This window comes from Eubalaena glacialis, chromosome 4 (genome assembly GCF_028564815.1).
Source record: "Eubalaena glacialis isolate mEubGla1 chromosome 4, mEubGla1.1.hap2.+ XY, whole genome shotgun sequence".
In the NCBI taxonomy this organism is placed as follows: Eukaryota; Metazoa; Chordata; class Mammalia; order Artiodactyla; family Balaenidae; genus Eubalaena; species Eubalaena glacialis.
In genome coordinates, this window is record NC_083719.1 from 59,263,354 (window position 1) to 59,290,078 (window position 26,725).

General features: G+C 37.1%; 2 protein-coding genes across 2 annotated transcripts in view; one reads left to right on the forward strand and one right to left on the reverse strand.

Moving 5' to 3' along the window:
* ANKRD31 (ankyrin repeat domain 31) overlaps nucleotides 1-19,996 on the reverse strand; it is a 115,688-nt gene extending 95,692 nt beyond the window's left edge. The window contains exons 1-4 of the mRNA XM_061187916.1: nucleotides 19,878-19,996; nucleotides 11,748-11,821; nucleotides 7,871-7,977; nucleotides 346-386 (exon numbers count right to left, since the gene is read on the reverse strand). Of these exons, the coding sequence (XP_061043899.1) occupies nucleotides 346-386; nucleotides 7,871-7,977; nucleotides 11,748-11,821; nucleotides 19,878-19,981 (326 nt within the window). The 5' untranslated portion in view covers nucleotides 19,982-19,996. The remainder of the gene's footprint in view (nucleotides 1-345; nucleotides 387-7,870; nucleotides 7,978-11,747; nucleotides 11,822-19,877) is intronic.
* A 329-nt stretch (nucleotides 19,997-20,325) lies between these two features.
* Nucleotides 20,326-26,725, forward strand: part of HMGCR (3-hydroxy-3-methylglutaryl-CoA reductase) — an 81,183-nt gene continuing 74,783 nt past the window's right edge. The window contains exon 1 of the mRNA XM_061189366.1: nucleotides 20,326-20,687. The gene's annotated coding sequence lies outside the window, so the exon portion shown is untranslated. The remainder of the gene's footprint in view (nucleotides 20,688-26,725) is intronic.

Sequence of the window (26,725 nt, forward strand, 5' to 3'; positions counted from 1 at the left end):
TTGAGAACCATTGTTTTAAAAAAAATTGAAAGGATAAGGTCTCTTTAAGTATAATAGTTCTATGAAAGTCTAATTTCAATAAGCTCTACAAATTCTTCCCTCATGCTATGCTATAAATTTGCTTTTTAAGTAATATTAGAGAATCAACTTAATCTGATTCAGTCTTTCTCATGAAATGAAACTTATCTACAATGTTTGTAAAATAACATATTTATGCTGCTAAAGGGACAATTATTCAAAAATATACAATAACTCAAACTCTTAAGAAAAAGAACACTTATTTTATATGTGTAAAATGACAAAAAATATCTATAATATAATAATGCCAAAAATCATTATACTTACTGTAACGGAGCTTCATTTTGTTCCATTTCATCTTGAGGTTGCTAGAAAGAAAAAACAGTAGTTTTTTCCAACTGAGGAATACTAAGCTAATGCAACAAGCTAAAAATTTAACATTTAAGGTAATTCTTATGTTATTCTTTCTTAGTATCTTTTTTTATTGTGGTAAAATATATATAACATAAAATTTACCATTTTGATCATTTAAAAATGTACAGTTCTGTGGCATTCTGTACATTCCCATTGATGTACAATCAACACCAACATCCATTTCCAGAACTTTTTCATTTTCCCTAACTGAAACTCCATACCTATTTAAACACTAACTCTCCATTTACTCCTCTCCCAAACCCTGGCATCCATGATTCTACTTTCTGTCTCTGTTTTGACTACTCTAAGTGCCTCATATAAAAGGAATCATACAATATTTGTCCTTTTGTGACTGGCTTATTTCACTTAGTAATGATGTCTTCAAAGTTCATCCTTGTTGTAGCATGTATCAGCATTTCTTTCCTTTCTCAGGCTAAATAATATTCCATTGTATGTATGTACCACATTTGATTTACCTACTCATCTATTAATGGACACCTGGGTTGCTTCCACCTTTTGGCTATTGTGAGTAATGCGTCTATGAGTGTGGGTGTACAAATATATTTTCGAGTCCCCGCTTTCACTTATTTTGGGTATATAACCAGAAGTGGAATTTCTGGATCATATGGTAATTATATGTTTAATTTTTTGAGGAATCACCATACCATTTTCCATAGCAGCTGTACCATTTCATTCTACATTTCCCACCAGCAATGAGCAAGAATTCCAATTTTTCCATATTCTCATCAATACTTGTTATTTTGTTTTGGTAATAGCCATCCTGATGAGTGTGAGATGGTATCTCATCATGGTTCTGATGTGCATTTCCATAATGGTTAAAGATGCTGAGTATCTTTTCATGTGCTTATTAGCCATTTGTATGTCTCTTTTTTTTTTGGCCACGCTGCGTGGCTTGTGGGATTTTAGTTCCCCGACCAAGGATCAAACCTGGGTCCCAGCAGTGAAAGCACCAAGTCCTAACCACTGGACCACCAGGGAATTCCCTACATCTTCTTTACTAAATGTCGATTTATGTCCTTTGCCCATTTTTTAATCAGTTGTTTGTTGTTGTTGAGCTATAAGTGTCTCCATATACTCTGTGTATCAATCCCTTATCAGATATATGATTTACAAATAATATTTTCTCCCTTTCTTTGAGTTATCTTTTCACTCTGTTGATAGTGTCCTTTGATGCACATAGGTTTTTAATTTTCATGAAGTCTAGCTTACTATTTTTTATTTTGTTGCTTATGGTTTCATATCCAAGAAATCATCGCCAAATTGAATGTCATGATACTTTCCCCCTATGTTTTCTTCTAAGAGTTTTATAGTTTTGGCTCTTATGTTTTAGTATTTTGTTTTAATTTCTTTCTGTAAAAGAATTTGTGGAACTTAGGTAAAGAGAAAGGGAGTGTTCCTTCTTTTTATTCCTAGTATTTCCCTTTTCTTAGTTCATTAATCCATAATGGTTCTGATGAGCCACTCTTGTCAGGTTCTGAGTTCTAATATTTCTACTGAGGGCCAAAAATCATACAACCTTTGTGTTACAGCGTTAAATGCTTAATGGATTCTGCCTAATTCTCAAGTCATGCCAGAAAATCTGAAGTTGTTGTGTCCCTTCCAAAAAAGATTAAAATGTTCTGATAAAATGTTTCCATTTTAAGATTTCACAGCACACTGGCTTTCATTGCTTTAAAAGGAATTCTTACCTTAAATATCTTATTAGTATCAAAGAAGATCTCTACAAAAAGATCTCTCTTTGGGAGACCCTCTATGTTTGTTTCTATGATCAATAATAAAGCTTTCAGAAAATATGTAAAGCCATTAGCCTGAACTTCCAAGCATTTTTGATCACTGAAACAGCCATAATAACAAGAAAACACAAAGTAATTTAAGAACTTAAATCCTCTCCAATTAATAATGTTCATTGTTATTTATTGATAGTGCATCCTTATAGTGCTCAAGGTTATCACATTGGTTCCACGTATACATACTTCCTAAGCAGACTTTACAAAAAGCTCAGAGGTCCAGAGTGAAGAAGGAATTTCAAGAAGTAAACCTAGGGACTTCCCTGGTGGCGCAGTGGTTAAGAATCCGCCTGCCAATGCAGGGGACACGGGTTCAAGCCCTGATCCAGGAAGACCCCACATGCCGCGGAGCAACTAAATCCATGCGCCACAACTACTGAAGCCCGCATGCCTAGAGCCCGTGCTCTGCAACAAGAGAGGCCACTGCAGTGAGAAGCCCACGCACCGCAACAAAGAGTAGCCCCCGCTCACCGCAACTAAAGAAAACCTGCGCACAGCAACGAAGAGCCAACACAGCCAAAAATACGATAAATAAATAAGTAAATTTATATATAAAAAAAAAGAAAGAAATAAACCTAGATATTCCCAAGGATTAATTAAACAGGGTACACTTATGTACTTACTTGGTATTTCTGAGTCTTCACAAAGCAATTCATTCAAGTATCTGCAACACTCATTTCATTCATCTTACTAAAGGACCAGTGAATTTTCCCATTGAGGGCTAATTTTTCATTTGACCTTACCCACATAAGGAAAATACAAAAGATAAGAGAGCAAGTAAGAAGAAAGTTTCTTCCTGACAGCTGATTTTTTTTTCCTCTTCCATAGGCAGAAATACCCCTCAAGAGGTAATGCCTCGGAATATAATGGGGGTTGGAGCTGTTCATTTGTTGATTAACAAAATGTAAGGATACACTTCAATCAATTCTTTCTTAAGGGGCACAAATTGCTATCTATGCTTTTGATACATGTGACATTTTTCTTCTGCCCCTACGAGGGCATTAAAGTGCAGACATTTAAAAAAAAAATCTGTTGGGGGTAGGGTGTGAGAGGTGAAAGAAGGTTTAAATTAATTGTATTAATTTAGAGGATCTGGGAAAGGAGCAAATCTGTTTATATATCCTTAACCAAAAAACAATACTCTACTATCTGAGATCATTTTCTTCAACTGAATCATGGATTACTGGGAGAGAAATGGAAGCCTGGCCAACCTGATCAGCCTGACCAACCTTGGCTCTCCATGAGGCATGAGATGTCTCACACAGACTATGCTCACATTCCGCACAACAGAATACACATTCCTGATATTCAGCGTTTTAGTGATCTCGATGAATTATTGGTAACGTTTGCTTAAAATACCTTTCTCTCAGACTGAGGTAGCCAAATTTGGTTATCTATACAAATATTTTTTATTATTTCCAAATATCCACATGACTGTCTTTTAGACAGTTTGATTTGGACATATGGTACCATCTCTACATTGCTTCAGTGTTAGTAAATGCTAAAATGATCATTTTAAACTCCACTGAGTAGTATCTAAATACAACTTAAACACAAAGTTATTTAACCACTGAATGAGAAATATCTTTACTCTGGCTGAGTCAGGTGCCAAAGACCTGTTTTCATCCATTCCTTCCCAAAATATTCCTAAGCAATTGCATCTCTGGGCAGAGACAGCAATTCTAGGACCCTAAGAATTAAAGCAGGTCAGGATGGGTTAGAGTCAGGAAAAGGATATCAATGACATTAATGATCAGCATAGTAGAGTCAAGGGGTTCCCTAAGTTTTGAAAACTCACCCTGAATTTGAGTGGTCCAGCTATTCATGAATCAGAGAGGTAGCTAGTAAGAGAGAATATTACCTGCCTACTGGGGCTTAAAAAGACCCTGCAGGATGCAAATTACTACATATAGAATGGATAAACAACAAGGTCCTATTATATAGCACAGGGAACTATATTCAATATCCTGTGATAAACCATAATGGAAAAGAATATGAAAAAGAATATGTGTGTGCATGTGTGTATATACATATATATATAACTGAATCACTTTGCTGTACAGCAGAAATTAACAACATTGTAAATCAACTGTACTTCAATAAAATAAATTAAAAAAGAAAAAAGACCCTGCAGTATATATATACATAATCTCTCCATGAGCTCTGGTCTTGCCAACCATGATCCTTCTTCCATTACACAGTTGTCGAACAAGGCTGTGCTTGTTTGTTTCCCTTTCAAGGTTCTCTTAAATGTTCATTTTAACTGATTTCACCACTACATGTGGATGAGGGTGGAAGGTGGAAGCTGCTTAATGGAGAGGGAAAGTGAAATTCAACCTGGATTCATACCTCTTAGACAGCATTTCAGAGAGTAGAAGATGGAAGAAGCAGCCTGATGGTAATAATCACAAGATTGAATTAATCATTATTCCCTGTCAAACAAGTATTTTCCAGTATTCAAAAACTGATTATAGTAAGATCAATGACGCCTGCTGTATTAGTCAGGGTTCTCCAGAGAAACAGAACTAACAGGATATGTTTATACATAGAAAGAGATTTATTGTAAGGAGCTGGATCATGTAACTATGGAAACTGGCAAGTCCAGATCTGCACTGTGGGCCATCAGGCTCAAGACCCAAGAAAGCTGATGGTGTAGATAAAGCCCAAAGGCCGTCTGCTGGATAATTCTCTCTTGCTCAGGGAAGCTGGTCTTTTTGTTCTATATAGGCCTTCAACTGGTTGGATGAGCCCCACCCACATTATGGAGGGCAATCTGATTTACCCAAATCCACTGATTTAAACGTTTGATTTAATCTCATTCAAAAACATCCTCAAAGAAATTCCCAGAATAATGTTTGACCAACTATCTGGGCACCTGATGGCCCAGACAAGTTGACATATAAAATTAACTATCATACCTCCTAATTTTGATAGTAATGTCTCCAATTATCTCTCCATACATACTACTAAACTCTCCAAACAAAATTTTTAAAATTTCTATGTAAAGTTTAAAAACTGCTTGCCATAGCACCTATAAAGAACAAGAAAAGGTACTGCAAGACCCAATAAAAATGATGAGTATGAAATATTTTAAAAGACTGCTCCCTATGTTTTTAAAAATTAGCATAGTGCATGTCAAACCAAAGATCCTCTATTTCTTCATAGTTTGCCCTTACTTGAAATGTTCCATCATTTTTAAAAAATTTTTTATTGCAGTATAGTTGCTTTACAATGTTGTGTTAGTTGTTGCTGTACAGTAAACTGAATCAGTTATACATATACATATATCCACTCTTTTTTAGATTTCCTTCCCATTTAGGTCACCACAGATCACTGAGTAGTGCTCCCTGTGCTAAACAGTAGGTTCTCATTAGTTATCTATTTTATACATAGTAGTGTATATGTGTCAATCCCAATCTCATCATTTCTAAAATAGTTTGTTTTGAAGTTGAATGTCAATATTATATCTGAGTTTTAAGGAAAATTTATTTAGAAATCTGTTTAGTAACTGAATTATTTAAAATTTACTTAAAATCAGGTTGAAGTTGTGAAACAATATATATTTTTTTCTTTAAATAACTCTGGGAAAGCACCTTTTCTGGTCTCTCTATTTATTTGACAAAATCAATTTTCCTCATATAGTTAAATTTCTAAAGGTTTATTTTCAAAGAATAAAATTAAAAACTGTGAAAGCAGCATCTGTCAATTTAAAAACTAGTATCAATTAAAATTTGCTACAGGTGTTTAACACTTTGGTAACATGGTCTCTTACTGTAAACAAAAATGGCGGGGGTGGGGGGTGGGCAGTGGAAAGTTAAAGGAGGCATCTATTTTACTATCAATGAATTCCCATGAAGGCAAAAAAGAGGGACAAATACCAAGTATTTCATTTATCCTTCTTATCTTAATTTTACAACGAGCCCATAACCAGCAGATGGCTGAGTTACAATCTCATGAAAAATCTTTGAAAGATACATTCATTAACTCTTCAAGTCCTCTATGGCAATTGTCCCAACAGCTGATCATCAGCAATTACTTGGGAGGCTTTTGAAAAATGGACAGTCCTAGGTTCTACTCAAATACAGGTCTGAGAGTCTATATTTTTAAAAAGCTACTGATAAATGGAATATTTATAAATGGAATGGAATATTTATAAATGGAATATTTCCTGCCATATCGATAAACAAAGGATGTCGCAGTCATCAACGATTACAACCATCCAACATGAGCCGGTGAGCCCTGAGGAAATTCAGGGCTGAAAAGAATACCTGCCATCTAGCAGCCATCAGACTGCAGCCACTCCCTGCGGTGAGCCCTGAGGAAACTCAGGATGTGAAAATACAGGATACTGGCCCCAGAGAGCTGAGGTTCACATCAAAGGAATGATTTCAACGAGCCCAGACTCCTGCATCTTCCCATACATAGAAAAGCTCTAAATTCCTTAACTTGAGATATCTGGTTTTCTTTAATTAACAATAATCTTTTGACATTCCCGACTACCTGCCCTTTGTTGCAAAACTCCTAATTTATCCTGGCTCCTCCCCTCGCCTCCTCAGAGCAGTTTCTCAGAGTTATCTGAAACGCTGTCTCCCGGGCTGCAGTGCTCATTTTGCCCCCAATAAAACTTACCTCGTAACTCTCACGTTGTGCAATTTTTTAAGTCAACACTATCCAAATAAGTTTGGTAATCAAGCTTTCAAAATCACCGTTCTGAGGTACAATCTAGAGCCTGGTACAATATTCACATGGTAAATGTTTCTCAGATAAATTGAAAAAAGTTAATTGTTATTTCCCATTTCACAGTTACTGAAGCTAAAGGGAAAAAAATTCTTTTTCTTAAATCAGAAGTTACAAAAATGATTTTTCAACAAATTATTAGAAGCTAAATATGGACATCTCAGCTTTAGAAAAATATTTGGTGTTGAATTTTACTCTTTTGACTAGATATAATTCAAGTGATACACCTTCCTAGGTACAATATTAAATAAATCCTCATGGTCACTCTTTGGAACTGCTGTCAGTTTCTGCTATTAAAATACATGTATTCTCCGTTCTATTCCTTAAGACTCTGTAGTTATCTCTGGTTAGCTAACTTATTTATGCCAAGGTGCTAAATGAATCATCCCTTACCTTTCCCCATGGTGACTGCATTAAAAAGAAACAAGTGAAAATTTGTGTATCTAAGTGTGTGCCCACACACATGCACTCTCACACTCACACTCACACACACACACACACACACACGACAATAGAAGGGTCTTTCAGTGGCCCATATCTCAAATTATACTACACAGACTAGTATCTTCTTCACAAATTTAAGGTGACCTCTGACACACAATGGAGATGAAACTGTAATTATTATATCCTATTTTAGCCTATTTTATCCTTCTCAATTCCACATCTCTACCAGAAAGAGAAATAAATAAAGGAAAGAGGGCCTAAAACATTTGGCTTTTACTGAAGTTGCAGCGAAGAAACAGAATGACTGGCGAAGAAAAGGGAAAAAACTGAGTAAGAAAAGAAAGAAGTAAAATAATAGACAAATAGAATTAATCATTAGTAATTTGCCCCTATTTCAAATAGCATTACCAATTTTTAATAAGTATGTATTTAATCAATATACTACATACCTGTAAGACTGCATCCTCACTAAGAATAGGCATCATCTGATTTTTATTCATTTGCTCTTGTGGATCCTCTCCAAGTTTGAATCCAAGTTGAATCTCTGGAGGTGTGCCTAGAATGAAATATAATCATAAATCATTTGCAATAGTTTTATTGCTCTGCTTTAACAATGACCCAAGGATTTTATAGACACTGCAAAATGTCATTAAAAATCATCTTGTATGGGACTTCCCTGGTGGTGCAGTGGTTAAGAATCCGCCTGCCAATGCAGGGGACACAGGTTCGAGCCCTGGTCTGGGAGGATCCCACATGCCACAGAGCAACTAAGCCTGTGCGCCACAACTACTGAGCCTTCGCTCCAGAGCCCGTGAGCCACAACTACTGAGCCCGTGTGCCACAACTACTGAAGCCCGCACGCCTAGAGCCCGTGCTCTGCAACAAGAGAAGCCACGACAAAGAGAAGCTTGCGCACCACAAGAGTAGCCCCTGCTAGCCGCAACTAGAGAAAGTCTGCGCACAGAAACAAAGACCCAACGCAGCCAAAAATAAATAATAAATAAATAAATAAATTTTAAAAATCATTTTGTAAATCATAATTTCCTAACTGCCACTTTTATGTGCCAAGGTTTTTAAATTTAAGAAGAAATGTATACATAACACTGAATGAAATAATACTTGATATTTCTTTGTCCCAGGATGAATGAATGCAAAGGATATAGAAAGAAAATTGTACAGACTTAAACCCTGCTAGAAAGAACACTTTCTTTTTTCATTTTAAGTCATTTTTTAAAACTCATAATGCTAATATATTACTCAAGAAGAGTCAGAATTTTCAAGACGGCAAATTTAGCCCATATTTAACTTTTCTTCCCTTCCCAGTTCCCAAAAAGAATCCAAAGAAATTAGTTTAAAAAAAAAATCTGAAGCAGCAATGGGAAAAAGGAAATATACTCGCTATAGATTAGAAGATGGGAATGGATTAAAGGGAAACCAAACCCTGGTTAGCAGCTTGTCACTCATCATAGGAAAAGGAAGGGCTCCCTCAGAATTAACCAGTATATGGAACTCTTCCATCAGAATCCCAGAAAACCACCTAGCTCAGAGCAAATCCCACCGACAAAATATGAAGGAGGGTAAGCTGGAAGCTCACAGTGGCTGAAGTCTCATACTATTTGTACCAAAGAGCTTGCTGTTTGTACCAAATAAGCTTAGGATGTATGCTGCAGCCAACTACTCTGTGTAGGAGAACATGTTCCCTCCAAGATACGGACATGTACTAAAATCTAAGGCTGATAAAATAATGTAGTGATGGCACAGAAGTAGAAATAATCAAGTAAATCAGTGAAACAAAACAAAAAGTGGGAAACAGACGTATAATATATTTGGGAATTTAATATATAACAATAATGGTATTTTAAACAGTGGCAACAAGATGACATTTAATAAATAATACTGGGGCAATTAGTTAATCATTTGAAAAAAATGAAGTTAGAGACCTACCCTACCTACCCTCCATATGCTAAATTATTCTAAAAATATTAAAGACATAAAAGTAAAAACAATAAATATAATAAATGGAAAAAAAGATAAAGAAAATATTTTTATGGTCTTGAGATAGGTAAAATATTTCTAAGTTTGAAAAAAGAAACCCTGAAAGAAAAGACTGACAGATTTTACTATATAAAAATTTTTAATTTCTGTACTACAAAATACATCATGAATAACATTAAATGATAACTAGGAAACTGGGTAAAACTATTTACAACGTACATACGACAAAGTTTTGCTATCTTTAACATATAAAATGCTCTTATAAATTAACAATAAAACGAGAATAATTAAGAGACATTAAGGCAATTCACACACACACAAAAACTATAAATGGTCAATATTAAAATATGCCTAGCCTTGGTATTCTTCAAAAATGCAAATTAAAATAATCAGATATATTTTATTCACCAGTTTGGCAAAGATTGCATATGTCCTGTGTTGGATCTAGAGGGAAAAAGTCATCTATTTTAGGGGGCAATATATGTCAAGGTCTGACATGTGCTCATCCTTTAAAGCAAATCTAACTTTAGCTAGTTACTCTAAGGAAATAATCAGAAAAGCAGGCAAAGATATAATATTGAGAAACAGCAAACATAATCAAAAAATTATATAAGGGTACATTCATACAATGGAATAAAAGTAGCAATTTAACAGGCTAAGGTAGATCAATAACAAAGAAATAATACATGTAGTGCAATACTAATTACGAAAAAAGATATATATATTGGTATGCAAAAGTCTAGAAAGAAACACAAATACTAAACACTGCCAATTGTTGGGAGTGGAATTACAGGGAAGAGAAGGGGATGGGATCTTTCACTTTCTACATTATATAATTTTACATTTAAAAAATATTTTATACTTTTAATAATTAGCAAAAATAATTAAGGTCTATCCATTTGGGGAAGGGAAGGGAAGGGAAGGGAAAAAACTTGCTTGGAATATTGAAACAGATCTCTAACTTCTTCCTAGTGTCATTTTATATATCATAAGAACACATTCTGGAGACCAATATTACACACTATCTCTTCCAATTACATGTAGGAACAACTACTCCAAGATGAAACTGTAATTTGCCACTGGGGTATCAGGTGAGAGGAAGTACAGTGAAGACTTTGTGAACTACAGTGGGCTTGAACTACGCAGGTCCACTTAAACGAGGAATTTTTTTAATAGACATACATTTGGCCCTCCATATCCATGGGTATGGCGTCCACAGATTCCACCAACTGCAGATCATATCGTGTACTATGTTTACAATCTGTGGCTGGTGGAATTTGTGGATGTGCAATCCACAGATAGGGAGGGCCAACTATGGGACTTGAGAATCTGAGGATCTGGGTGTATACAGGGGTTCCTGGAATCAATCCTCCATCGATACCAAGGGACAAGTGTATACACACAAGAAGATTTTCATGATGTTTAGGAGATTTTCCTTCCAGTCTACACCTATTTCCAGACATCCTCCAATAAAAAATGGCTCACAGGAAGAAATCATAAAAGGAAATAACCTACAATTTGAACAGCTACTGCAGAATTGATCTTTTTGAACTGTAACAATTAGTGATAGATGTTTCCAGAAGTGCTTAAATTGATCTAGAAGTGGACTTAGGAGGTTTGGAGAATTTGTAAGTGAAAGGCTCTTTTTAAAAATATATATACCGGGCTTCCCTGGTGGCGCAGTGGTTGAGAGTCTGACTGCCAATGCAGGGGTAAACGGGTTCGAGCCCTGGTCTGGGAGGATCCCACATGCCGCGGAGCGACTGGGGCCGTGAGCCACGACTACTGAGCCTGCGCGTCTGGAGCCTGTACTCCGCAACAAGAGAGGCCGCGACAGTGAGAGGCCCGCACACCGCGATGAAGAATGGCCCCCGCTTGCCGCAACTGGGGAAAGCCCTTGCACAGAAACGAGGACCCAACACAGCCAAAAATAAATAAATAAAATTAAAAAAAAAATATATATATATATACCAAGGATATTTGTACCTTAATTTTAGTCAGAAAGAATCAGACTGATTATTAAAAAGTATTTTCTTTTGCAAATAGGAAAGTTCAGGGTTAAGCAGGAGATATTGGGGGGGAGAATTGCTATTCGAGTGCCACTTCCACAACTCAGTAGCCCTCTCTAAGAGTCGTAAACATCTTCCAGAAGTTACAATCCCCATTGCTATCCTTATAAAATAACAGATTTTAAGGTCTATTACAGATGCCTATAAGAAACTAACTCCGTGTAAAGTTAAAGAATAAGACTAAATATAAAAGGAGAAGTTAATAGAATAATAATACTTGGAAAATTAAAGGAACTACTTAGAGAAAAGAATTATTTCTCACCTTTGCATGTTCTACTTATACCAGGATGGAGACTGAACTCAGATCTAAGAGATGTGTCTTGATTAAAGATCAACCTTTCAAACATAAGAAAAGAAGGTACAGATGTTATGATGTTTCCTAAACAAAGACTAACAAATCAACTGTCATTTTTTAGAAAATTTTTTCCAGCTTTATCGAGATATAATTGACATACAACATTGTGCAAGTTTAAGGTGTACAATATGATGATATATTGCATATATTGCAAAATGATTAAGTGGATAAACTTTTAACATGGTTCAATGTAAACTACTCATAAAAATCATAATTAAATTTGCTAAAATTCTTAGTTACACCACTATTAATATTCTATATCAAAGTTTTTTTTTTTTCAGAAATGTAGCCTTTAATTTAAAACTTATCCAAGATGAAAAATAAAGACTTATTCATGTGGTCATGTTCATTTTTATAAATATTGTTATTTTTGGATATTTTGGAGTAAGGGACAAATATCAATATAGTTTTTGAACAGAAGTGAAATGAGGAGATTATTTGAAGGACCAGTGCTGTTGGGTTTTTTCCTTCACCTTTCTCTATACCACAGAGAATTTAAGATTAAAATCCCAGGGTTAAATCTGAGTGTATATTTTCAGAACATACAATTACAGAACTTTAACTTTTGGATTCACTTCTTACTATGCTCTTGGCAGCACCAAGGTAAAGAGAGAAGACAGTCCTTGTTCTCAAGAAGCTTCAAATCTGGCGAGGGATACAAATAGCAATGATATAGCACGGTGAGTATGCTACTAGGCAGACCTAAGTGTTTATTTCTTCTGCTTAAAAAACCTTTACAGAATGAAAAAACAGGCAAAGGACTTGAATAGACATTTCTCCAAAGAGGATATACAAATAGCCAGTAAGTAGATGAAAAGATGCTCAACAATACTAAACATTAGGGAAATGTAAATCAAAACCACAATGAGATACCACTTCACACCAACCAAAAAACAAAACAAAAAACAGAAAATAACAAGTGTGGCAAGGATATAGAGAAACTGGAACTCTTGTACATTCTACTGGGAATGTAAAATGGTATAGCCACTGTGAAAAACAGTTTGGTGGTTCCTCAAAAATTAGACATAGAACTACCATTTGATCCAGTAATTCCATTTCTGGGTATGTACACAAAATAACTGAAAGCAGGGACCTAACTTGTACATCCATGTTCATAGAAACATTATTCACAATAGCTAAAAGGTGGAATTGACAAGTATCCATCGACAGATGAGTGGATAAACAAAATGTGGTACAGACATACAGTGGAATATTTTTCAGCCTTAAAAAGGAAGGAACTACTGATACATGCTACAACATGGATAGACCTTAGAGACATCATACTAAGTGAAATAAGCCAGACACAAAAGAACAAAAATGGTGTAATTCCACTTACATGAGGTATCTAGAGGAGTCAGATTCATAGAAAGTAGAATGGTAGTTGCCAGAGGCTGAAGGCATGAAAGAATGGGGAGCTATTATTTAAAGGGTACACAGAGTGTCAGCCTGGGAAGATGAAAAAATTCTGGAGATAACTAGTAGTGATGGTTGTACAACAATGTGAATATACTTAATGCCATTGAATTATACACTTAAAAATGGTTAAAATGCTAAATCCTATGTTATATATATCTTACCACAATAAAAAAAAAGTTTTAAAATCTTGCCAGAATCCAGGAATGTAACAATGTACTAAGGCATAAATACATGATTTGGAACTAGGGATTTTTTGGTTTATTTACTTATTCATTTTGCTTTTTACTTTTTTTACGGAAAATTACAAACATCAACAAATAATAGAGACAATAATATACTCATCATCTAGGTGCAACAATTAACAGTACACAGCCAATCTTGCGTCCTCTATAATCCCTCTGCCATCCTCTCTACCCACTGTGAGTCTCCCACTGGATTATTTTTAAAGCAAATCCTGGACATCTTATTCCATTTCATCTGGAAATATTTCAGTATTCAACTTTAAAAGATAAGGACTCTTCAAACGTAACTGTAATAATCACACCTTTAAAAAAACAGCCAAAATTTCATACCTAAAAAAAAGTCAATAATTCCTTAATATTATTAAATTTACAGTCTGTAGTAAGCAGCCTCTATAATGGCTCCTGGTATTTATGCCCCTGTATATGGTATTTATCCTTGAGTATGGACTGGATCCAGTGACTCTTCTAACGAACAAAATACAGCAAATAGGTTGAGATGTTCCTTCTGAGATTAGTTTACAAAAAGATAGTGGCTTCCATCTTACTCTCTTATCTTTTGCTTCTTCCTTCTCATGGAAGCCAGCTTGCCATGTTGTGAAAGCCATTTGCAGAAGCCTATGTAGCAAGAAACTAAGGGAGGCCCCCAGTCAACAGTCAGAGAGGAACTAAGGACTCAGTTCAATAGCCAGAGAAGAACGGAATCTTACAGCCACCATTTGGGAAGAAGATCTTTCTCATGAAGCCTTGAGATGAATGCAGCCTTCTGAGTCCTTGAAGCTGATGATCCAGTTAAGCCACTCCTGGATTCCTGAGCCACAGAAACTACACAGTATGTTTACTGTTTTAAGATGCTAGTAAGTTTTGGAGTAAGCTGTTACACAGCAATGTAAATAAACAGATTGTAGTCAGATTTCCCTGTCTCTTTTTACAGTTGTTTTGTTCATATCAGGCTCCAAACAAGATGCACACATTGCATTTGGTTGTATGTCTCTTAAGTCTCTTTTAAAATCTGTTAGTTATCCCCTTCCCTGCCCCTTACAATTTATTTGTTGAAGAAACTGAGTTGTTTTTCCTATAGAGTTTCCCACATTTTGGATTTGAAGGCTGCATGTCACTTAACATGTTCCTCTGTCCTGTATATTTCCTGTAAACTGGTTATTATATATAGAGGTTTGATCTGATTCGAGTTCAATTTGGGGAGGCAATGTGTGTACTTCCTACAGGAGATAACAAAGAATGTGCTGAGAAAGGCAGTCTTGTGCATACAGTCTTTCAACCCCTGCTAGGCCTTGGGTCTGGAACACCTTCTTACTAAAAGATAGAGTCCTCCCAGCCTGTACTGGACTTACCACCTTGTATGGGAATCCCTTTCCCTGTTTAGACTCAGTGTGTACTCCTTCGTTCTGTTTAAACGTGTGTGTCATATGGCACCTGGCCAACCCCACTGCTCTGTCTATCCTCTGTGGGGAGAGGACGAAGTCCTTCGTTCTGTGGCACAAGAGGGGTGTGGGCAGGCCAACGGCCCTGCGTCAGCTGCAGAGAGAGTGACTGCTGGCCACAGGGGACTGATGCCCACTACTGAAGCTAATCTTGCTCTGTCTCTTCTCTTCTCTCCATTTAACAGTTTTAAGAATAATACTTGGCACCATTCTGTTTTAATCATTGGAGGAGCCCCTATTTGCCATATATCCTGACCAAAAATGTTGCTTTCTTTAGCTAATTTAATGTGATTATTAATTCTTTGTCTCCTTGTATTTTGCTTTCTATTTTTCCCTTCTGCAACTGTATCCTTTAAAACAGGTATTTTCCATCTAGACAATTCACATGAAAATAGTGCTAGTCTATCTTAAGGGAAAGAATTAACACTCATCTTGCAGGGTAATTATGTTCAATTAGCCTTTTACTATATGCACTTATAATGTTCAGAGGACATGATTTGACCTAAACATATACCTAAATCCAGGTAATAATGAAGTATCTTATAAGGTGGTTCTGTTTAAATGTATTGAACAGGATTCGTTTGCAATATATCCCTTAATGTTACTGAGCAGTTAACATTTATGGGAGGCTGGGACAGAAATTAAGGATTGGTAAAAGGTTCCCAGGGCACATATAAGAAAAATGAATCCCGCCTCTTAGTAAACAAATCACAAGCAAACAAAACCTCACTAATCAGCAACTTAAATTCTTACAGATTAGTAGCAACACTTACCAAGCCAAAAAAGGGACTGGATGCATTTTACAGTTTCAAGAGGGCTAGGACCAAGTCCAGGTCCTCAGAGTACTTTTCAGGCACAGTTAACACCTGACATCCTCATTCTTTGAAAGCCTTGCTTTATCTAATCCCAGTGGTCATCAAACCCTTTCTCAGATCTTAGCAAAAGCACCTTAATAGCTGCAACATTTAAGGATTATTTATGTATAACATTTTGCCTGTTGGGGGCCTCTGCTCTACTAGGACCTGTGCTCCTCATTCCAGTCAAAGTTGAGAGCTTGTGCATGAAAAACAGAATAAACTGCATATAAGTAAGCAAAGAAGATGGGTGGGAGGGAAGCAATGGTATTCAGCTCCAGCAATGCTTAGACTTTGTATTTCCATACCAATAAAAAGAACACTAATTTTTAACCTTGAGCTGTGAGATCTGAAAGAATGATGTTTCTATGGCACTGCAGAGAAGCATTTAAAAATGAATTAGGGGGAAAAAAAAAGATTGGTCAGTCAAGATAGAGTAAGCCATCTATAGCCTAGTTCTCCACTCATTACAACTAAAAACTCTGGTAGATGGGACTTCCCTGGTGGCGCAGTGGTTAAGACTCCATGCTCCCAATGCAGGGGGCCCGGGTTTGATCCCTGGTCAGGGAACTAGATCCCACATGCATGCCACAACTAAGAGTTCACATGCCACAACTAAGGAGCCTGTGTGCTGCAACTAAGGAGCCAGTGAGCTGCAACTAAGGAGCCCACCTGCCACTAAGGAGCTCGCCTGCCACAACTAAGGAGCCCACGTGCTGCAACTAAGGAGCCTGCCTGCTGCAACTAAGACCCAGTGCTACCAAATAAATAAATAAATAAATATTAAAAAAAAAAAAGAAGACAGTGCCATCTATAAAAAAAAATAAAAATAAAAACTCTAGTAGAATTTTTTTTTAAAAGCTACCTCAGCAATCTGAAAAGTAAACAATAGCAGGTAAACTGGGGACTGAAATTGAAATCTAAATAACAACTCTGGAGTAGGTGAGTCTCATGGTTTGCTTGGTTTTTTTGTTTTGTTTTTTGCTCCTTTTTTCTTGTCTCCAGCTTTGATCCTAGGCCTAAACCTAGAAGTGTACAGTGGACACAGACAGCAAAAACTCCAGAAGAAACCTCTCCTATCTTTATCCAGAGAACTAGGGAAAGGGATCCCTGAATGCCAGAAGGTGTGGGGGGAATGTGCCTGAGTTTTCTTGTTTTCTCTCTTTAGCTTCAGAGCTATACTGCTACCAATCATGGTAGCTTGGGCACTTAAAACTCAAGAGAAAACCTGTCTCTCTCCTACTAGAGGAACCATACTCCCAAGAGTATGGAAAGAACATCTTTTATTTTCTTCTCTTTTTCTTTCACTTTGCCCTGAAGGTGGCCCCAACTGCAGGGAACTACTCTACAGCGAGAAGGCTAACACTGAAAGAAATCCATCTTTCTGGTCATACGAATCAACATGTGGGCATGGGGAGGGAAGGGTGCATGAGAATCCTGGAGAAAAGAGAGCAGGAAGGGGAATCACCTACTTCTGTATATGATCCAACATCAGTGTGAGGCTCAACCCTGAGCTGTCCACATGCAGAGCAGATTCAGAAAAGTGTAACAAAGGCTTAGAGAACTGAACTATGATATTAACTACTGTCCAAATTCCAGATTAATCTCTGAGTGGTACATGAGTCAGACAGACTCAAACAGTAAAGTAAAGGCTTTACTCAAATAGTAAAGGCTTTGAAAATTGGACTGATGTAACCACCACTCACAGAAGGCAAAACAGAACGTGCAGTCAGAACCTAATCAGATTGACTGCCTGTTACAACAAACAAAAATCAACTCCCTCTAGAGGATTTTAACAGGAACAAGAGTCCAAAACATAACATTCAAAATATACAGGATATAATTCAGAATTACTCAACATGCAAAGAAAAGGAAAATCTGACTAATTCTTGAGAGAAAAAATAACAGATGCCAATGCCCCAACCTCCCAAGCCCAGATGTTGGAATTACAAGACAAAGACCTTAAAGCAGCTATTATAATAATTCTCTATTACTAAAGGTGAACATTTATCAATGGATGAAAACAATGAAGTTCTCAACAGAGAAATAAAAACTGTAAAAGAGAATCTGATGGAAATTTTAGGAGATATAATTATAATATCTGAAATTAAAAATTCACTGGATGGTCTCAACAACAGAATGGAGATGACACAGGAAAAACTAAGTGAATCTTAAAGCAATAGAAATTATACAGTCTGAAGAACTAAGAGAGAAAAAATCGAAAAAAATTATTAGAGCCTCAAGGATCTGGAAGACTATCAAAAGGTCTACCATTCATGTCACTTAAAACCCCAGAAAGAGAGGAGAAAAAGATTGGTACATAAAAATATATATGAAGAAATCATGACAGAAAATTTCCCAAGTTTGGTGAAAGATATGTTTATAGATTCGAGAAGCAGTGAACCCCGAACAGGAAAAACACAAATAAAATCATTACCAGAAACATCATAATCAAACTGCTGAAAACGAAAGACAGTGGGGGAAATGAAAGCAGACAGATTAAAAAAGATGATATATCACACAAATGGAAATAGTGATTTAAATGGGGAGGGAGGGGCTTGACTACAAGGGACAGGGCAGCACGAAGGAGTTTTTTTTGTTTTTTTGGCGTAACAGAACTGTTCTGGATCTTGAGTGTAGTGGTTGTTATAAGACTCCAGGTACCAGTCAAAATGGTCCCTGTACACCAATAAGAGCAAATATTACTGTTTCTATATATAAAAGAGCCCAAAATCTGGATATCATCCTTTACTGCTGCCCTGCCCTCATCCTCCATATCTCATCAATCACCATCTCCTGACAAATTTACTTTCTAAAGACTTCTCAGATTTGTCCTTTCCCCTCTATTCCCACTGTTTCTGCCTAGTTGAGCTCTCCTCATCCCAGTCTGTTACTACTTTGATCCCAAAGCTAACCTCTATAGCCTTGCTTTGCAAAAGGTGATCCCTGATCTAATAGTACCAACTTTAACCTGGACGCTTGCTAGAAATGCAGAATCTCAAACCCCAGCCTAGAACTCCTGAGTTGGAATCCACCTTGTTAACGGGATTCTGAAGTGATTTATAAGAAATTCATAACTTTCATTAAAATTTGCAAAGCTCTAGTCTAGGGCATGCCTGAGTGAACGAAAATCTGTTTATGCCGCTCCTCCACTTAACATCTTACAAGCTCCCCACCAGGACACACACAGGATATAAGAGGCCTCACGTGACCTTACTGTACCTTCCTCTCCAGGCTCATCTTTCACCACAGCCATCTCACCATTTAACACTTCAGTTAACACCCAACTGTTTGCACACTCCAACACACATAATACAATGCTATGTCCCACCACTACACCTTTACCCATGCATGCAGTTCCCTTGGCCTGAAGACCTCCTCTCCTTCATCTGACAAATTCCTACCCACCTTCGAGCCTCGACCCAGAAGTCAACCCTGGCAAACTCTGATGACCACCTAGGTTGAGGTAAGCATCCCTCTGGGCTCCTAAACCAGCCTGGGCATACTTCCTACCCTGACTTCCCACATGACATTGAAATTATCTGTTTACGTCTTTCCTGGCCTGTAGGTTTCTCAGAGTCCGTGGCCTCATCTCTTTTATCTTCTCCCTGTGTCCAGCACAGGGAACTAGATATGTTTTGATGAACGGAACTACCATCTTCTCTTGATTCTTATAAAACTATCCGTTTCCAGTTTGGTAGTAACCAGTTCCCCCGTCACACATTCTCTTCCCAAGAGAAAGTATACTAACGCTCTCCTGGACCTGAGCTACGAGTTGCTGGAAGCAAAATGCACTTGAGGGGTTTAGACCCAAGACTGTTTTGCCTATGCAAAAAAGCCCCAGGCTAAGAAAGAAGGCTTTTTAAAAATGTCAGAAAGCCACCTGCTATACAGCTCATTCGGTCCTAAGTTGGGGAAGGACTGGGGGGCAGTTGCGGTCTTCTTTATCTACGAAATTCTGAGCTCAGGCCTGGCTGCCCCACAAGGCCCTACTCGGGCCCACACGCAGACGCTCGGCTGGTAACAACTTCTCCTCAACCCTCAGAGGGCCACCCGCCGCCAGAGCCCAGGCCCAACGGCGGTCACCTTCTCCAGGGCAACTCCTCCTCTTCCTGGTCGCTCTCCGTCACCGATGCCTCGATCACCGTTTCATCACTGTCCCAGTCTGGGGCCTGGGCACCTTCCTCCATCTCTGCCTCGCGCTCGAAGTCTTTTTTATCCTCTTTCTCTAACTCCTCCATTTCCTCCCCCCAAAAAAAAATAAAAATAAAAAAATTTTTTAAATTTGCTCTGAGGGCCAGGAGAAGTTGTGAATTCAGAACAAAACTGGTGGCGGGAGCCCGGCGCGCTACGCGGGCACACACCGCGGCGCCGGAGGGCGTCGTGGGAAAGGCGGGCCAGCGCGGAGGCCTGCCCCACACCGCCGGCAGGGGGAGCCGCGCGCCGCTCATCTGACCGGCGCGCCGCACGTCGGCCCCGCCCCTCCGCTCCCGTAGCCGGAAGTGGCCCGAAGTGGCCGGGCGCGCGCCCGCAGGCCGGTGGGTTCCCGGCGGTCTGGGGCGTGGCCGGCTACCACACCCGCCTTCGGCAGTTTTGCTTCGTGGCTGGGCGATGGGGGGACTAGAGCTGCGGCCGCGGGGATTGGAAAGGAAGCGTTGCCGCAGACAGACTGGAGGCCGAGCCCGCCTAACGCTACCGGCAGCGAGGGAGAGCTGGGTCACGTGCCGTGCAGCTCATCTCGGGCTTGTAAGACGCAGACCCGGAAAGAACTGTCAGCTCTGCTAGACTTTTCCGAAGCCAGAATGTGGTCTTAGCCCCGAAGAGTGTTTTTGAGTTCGCCAAGTGCTGCCTTTCTCCTTATCCCTTTGACATCCCTTCCCCAAGAGTCCCCCTGAGGTAAGTAAAACAAAAATGTTAATCAGAAGTTTTTAGATGATCTAACTGGTATGTTTTATATTTCTGTTTTTTCCTCAACTCTTTGGTTACGCTGGAATACAGATTGTGTTGGAAAGGCAGGTTAAATGCCTTATATTTTCCCTTTATTTTTATAAATATTGGTGCCTAGCAGCCTCCCACAGTAACCAATTATTATTTTTAAATGAAGTGACTACATTCTTATATATTTGATTTCAATCTCTTTGCAAGTTTTTAATTCAAACTCATTCGAAACAAAGCCAAGTGAGCTCCGCCTCCCAAGTGAGAGGAAGATTCCAATAAGACAGACCCTTTCCGCATAGCAAGTTTTTAGTACTCACTTTGGAATCTACAGGGTCTAAGCACATATTGGGTCTTTAATGGTTTGTCAAATAAATGGAAGAAACTAGGGTTTTCTGACTCCTCAATTTACTGTCCTTTTCAGTACATGAGATGGCTTTGCCGTACTTATTATTATTTTACTTTTTAAAAAAATTTTTATTTTGTATTGGAGTAGAGTTGATTAACAATGTTAGTTTCAGGTGTACAGCAAAGTGATTCAGTTATACATATGCATGTATCTGTTCTTTTTCAAATTCTTTTCCCATTTATGTTATTACAGAGTATTGAGCAGAGTTCCCTGTGCACTTTACTATTTAGACCATATTTAAGCCACTGCTGTTTAAAACACTTGGTTCGTGGTTGTCTTTTAAATTTACTTGATTCTGGGTGTGGAGAAAAGGAAACCCTCCTACAACTGTTGATGGGAATGTAAATTGGTGTAGCCACTATGGGAAACTGTGTGGAGGTTCCTTAAAAAACTAAAACTAGAGCTACCATATGATCCAGCAGTCCCACTCCTGGGTGTATATCTGGAAAAGACAAAAACTCTAATTTAAAAAGAGTCATGTACCCCAATATTCATAGCAGCACTATTTATAATAGCCAAGACATGGAAGCAACTGAAGTGTCCATCCACTGATAAATGGATAAAGATGTGGTGTATATATATACGATGGAATATTACTCAGTCATAAAGAATGAAGTATTGCCGTTTGCAGCATCATGCATGGACAAAAATATCACACTAAGTGAAGTAAGTCAGACAGAGAAAGACAAATATTATATATCACTTATATGTGGAAAAATAATACAAATGAATTTATTTACAAAACAGAAACAGACTCATAGACATAGAAGACAGACTTACGGTTACCAAAGGGGAAGGGGGGGTAAATTAGGATTATGGGATTAACGGATACACACTATGACATATAAGATAGATAAACAACAAGGATTTACTGTATAGCACGTGGAACTATATTCAATATCCTGTAATAACCTACAATGGAAAAGAATCTGAAAAAAAAAATATGTATAACTGAATCACTCTGCTGTACACCTGAAACTAGCACAATATTATAAATCAACTATACTTCAATAAAAATAAAATAAAATAACCTACAGTTAATATACAAAAAATAAAAAATAAACTTATTTGAATATTCCTCACCTCAACTCTATAAACGAGGCAGAACAGTAATAAATATGCAAAGAACTAGACCTCTTTGTGTTTTTTACACCTCTCCAACTATATATCCTCCATGTTTAAAACAGTCCTAAATTCCCAGGTAAAAGGCTGATGGGGAATTTTGTAACAGGTAGATCAGGCTGACAACATTACATACACTGATAATCTTAACATATTACTAAAAGAGACAACCAAATATGTTCCTCCAGGCATGATACAATAGGAATAAATGGTGCTACCTATGAAGTATTCTAAGCCCCCACGAAAGTTAAAAACCTGAATCTAATCAAGCCTCTAGATCTAACTATCAGTTATTTATATGAGGGGGGAAGGTGGAAAAGCAGAGAAATGTGTTAACACCAGGAAGATAAAATTAACCAAATCTAGAATGTGGGAAATTCAATAGGACAAATGACCTGGTTTCTTTCAACAGTTTATATCATGGGGAAAAAAAAGAGGGAATGGGAACTCTTTTAGATTTAAAGAGTCCCTAAGAATAGGGGAGAAATTCAAGTAGTTAAAAAGGAAAATTGATTGCTTGTTAATATAAATACTAACACATAGTGAATTAGTCAGAAAACCTTGAGAAGAGCATTATATTCTTTTTAAACCAACAAATATCTGTAAAAAATTAAAGAATATGAGGCAGAATACAATTAAGTTAGATTATATCAAAATTTGAATCTTTGAGGAATAATATTGTATAGTAAATTTATAAAATGAAACCAAGTAATCCTTCAGAACTATAATTAAATTTTCATTGCTTGATTTCCATTTAGGCTTTAAGTCTTTCAAGAAAAAGTTCTATTTGGGAATTCTTTGCTTGTTTTAAAGGTGAATTAAAAGTAGAAGGCCAACTTTGCCACCTCAGATGTTCATTAGGAAGGAAAATTCCAAAATCATACCAATAGCGTATATGCTATACGACAAATGCTCGTGAGGCTCAGTGCCCTGAAGGAGGGCTGGGAATTAGGGCCCTTCCCTTACTGGCCTCGCCTTCTAATGGATGAGGCAGACAACAAACAAGTACATAAATAAATGAGATAATTCAGAGTGATGTGTGCTTGAAAGAAATAAAGAGGCTGCTGATTAGAGAACATGGTCAGAGATCACCTCTCTGAAGAGGTGACATTTGACCTAAGACTTAAAGAATGAACATAAGTGCACAGGCCATGAGACATCCCAGGAGGCTTGTGTGCCGGAAGCTGGGGAGTCAGAGGAGAGTGGTGTGAGATGAGGACTCAGGCACTAAGCAGGAAGTGGAGTATGTACAAGGTGTACTATAATGAGACTTGTTTGGAAGTGTGGATTTTGAAAAAGAAGTCTCAGGATTTTTGTGGTTACACAATATATTTGGCTTTTATAATTTAAATTTTTTCCTGCCTATATAGCTTCATAGCATTTCCATTCTATCCAGGTTACTTTAGATCCCAGAACTGTAAGAGATGAGACTTTCATGGAAGATTTGCTTGATCATAAATATAACACAACATGAATATCTAAGAGAGTAAACCCACTTTTCACCTTATTACTTTATTTCCCCCCAAAATAAAGATATATAAAGTATTTCACTGAGTATTCTATGATAAGTATTTTAAAATGCATTTTCCAAAAAGAACATTCATTTTCTCAAAGATTTGGATTAAAAAAAAAAAAAAGGTTGCCGTCCATCAACCCAAATTATTCGCATGGTCTTTAGCACAAATAAGAACTATTTTGTGAATTTAAAAATGAATGAGAATATGCATGTAATCCAAAAAATCAGTATATGTGAGACCCTTTCTCAAAAACTGCAAAATGTGGGAAAACACGGAGACAGGTTTACACAGGATTAGATGTTGGTTCAATACCTAAATTTGTTTTGCAGTCATCGTTATAGTTGATTCACTTGTGTAGGAATATGCTGACCCAACTCCTACAGGCTATGTCCCTTCTTAGTGCAGAATTTAATATAGAAGCTCAATTTTACTTTAAAATGGCATACATAAAATAGATATGAAAATACTTCAAAAAGTTAAAAGTACTAGAAATTTAAGATAGTAGCCTAATAAGCAATTAATATTTCATTTAAAAAAACCCTCTGAAGAATAATTAATAGCATGTGTTATTCTGGTGATTGACAAAAAGATATATTACAGTGAAGCCCATAAAATCAGCAAAGGATGATTGCAAAAACTCGGCATTTCAAAAACGAGAATCAGAGGACTAGGCATGCCTAGTGGTAGTTTATAACAACCCTCCCTGACCCATTGCCCCAGGATGCCTGCAAGACGTTGCTATTCTGTGTGATCTCTAAAATCATAATTATTCATTGTTTAGCTCTATTAGATCATGAATAATATATTTCTTTAGAAGTGAAAATGCAAAATGACCTAGTTAGGGGGCAACGGTTATAAACTGATCATCTGTCTCAGAAGGAGAAATACATTACAACATTTTATAATTTATGATGACATGAAAAAAGCAACAGATGTTAAACATGATTATCAGGGTTTTGTAAGGATTCTTAAATTATTTTCCCCGTATAAACACAGTATAGTATTGGTATAAAAAATTGGCAATCAAAGTGACAGATAAAGTCGTGATAGGCTTTCAAAGAATTAGAAACTCAAATGCAACAGCCTGGTGAAAATGACACTGATTTTGTCAGCTAGTTTTGACAAGTTCAAAAGATTCCAACAGTAATTTTGAAAAGTTAGAGACAACCTAAATGTCCATCAATAGGGGATTATCAGTGGAATACTGTGTTGTCATTAAGAAGAATGAAAAGCAGATATATACATAGACATGTATAGCTTCTCATAGTATACTATTTACAGAATAAAGCAAAGAGCTGAACAGTGACAGCTCTGGAATTTCATATAGGAAAGGTGTCAGGGTGATAATCTTTTTGAAGTGAGAGCTATGAAACTTCAACAAAGGTTGTGTTTGAATAGCAAACACAGTTGTCACTTAGCTGCTTACACAGCAAATTCACGCCTTTATCTTAGAGTGTATGTTTATTTGGGGTTGTTTAGGGGGATTGAGGAAATAAGAGGGTATCAAGCATACCAAGCCACCCCCTGACTCTGCCACTGAAGAACTGTATAATCTGTTTTTTATCGCTTCTCTTCATTAAGGAATAATTTGCATATCATGACATATATGGACCTTAGTGTTCAGTTCAATGTGTGGTGGATTTTTTTTTAACTGTTGTAAATTTCTGTATTTCTTACACCAGCATACACAACCTACAGGAGGAAAATTGGAGTTGTAAGTGGAAAAACAGTAATCTTAAAAGCTCAGATCTTAAAAGTATAATTTACATAAATGATTAATACATAAAAAATAATAAATTTTAATTGATTTTTGGACTCACAAAATTGCCAGATTTACACATGGTAATGGGCTCTTCTTTGTGCGTAACTGAAACAGTCATGTAAACTAGTTTAGACTAATATATTAGCAGATCTGCCAAAGTAGAAAGACACAAAAATGCCAGCCATGAAAGGTTAATCAGAATTTTGATGTAGTAACATGATGCAGTTCAATGATTTTGACTATATATATACATACATATATATATATATATATATATGTATACACACACACACACACTCAGGTAACCACTGCTTAAAACAGGATAAAGAATATTTCCATTGCTTCTGCCCTTTCCTCAATACCTACCCCCAAGCAAACACTTTCTGATTTCTGTCATGTAGTTTCTCTAGCACCACAGAGTAGCCTTTCATGTAAATGGAATCATATTGTATGTATCTTTTTAAACTGGATTCTTTTAGTAGGTTTAATGTTTTTAAGATTCACCGATGTGGTTTATATCAATTCATTCCTCTTTATTGCTGAGTACTATTACACTGTATGAACATACCAAATTTGTTTAGTCCATTCGCTTGTTGACAAACATTTATTTACACTTTGGAGGCTATTATAGAGATGCTGCTAGTAATATTCTCATTGAAGTCTTTTTGTGGATGTATGTTTTCATTTCTCTTAGGTAAATACCTAAGAGTACAACTGCTGGGGTATATGGTGGGTATATGTTTAACTTTATAAAAAACTGCCTTTCTATACTCCTACCAGCCGTGTATGAAAGCTCCCTTTGCTCCATATCTTCACCAACATTTGATAGTCAATCTCCTATGTATTACCCATTCTGGTGGGCATGAAATAGTATCTCATTGTGGTTTTAATTTGCATTTCCCTAATGGCTAAGGACATTAAGCACCTTCTGTGTGCTTTTTGATTGTTTGTACCTTTTGTGAAGTTTCGATGCAAATTTTTTGCCCACTTGTCAGTTGGGCTGTTTGTATTGGGCTGTTTTTATTGTTGTTTGTGTTTTTATTGTAGGAGTCCTTTACACAGTCTGGACATGAGGCCTTTGTCAGATTTATGCCTCATAAATATTTTTTATTTGTCTCTGGCTTGCCTATTCATTTTTTTTTTTCCTTTTTTTTGAATTTTATTTTTTTAATACAGCAGGTTCTTATTA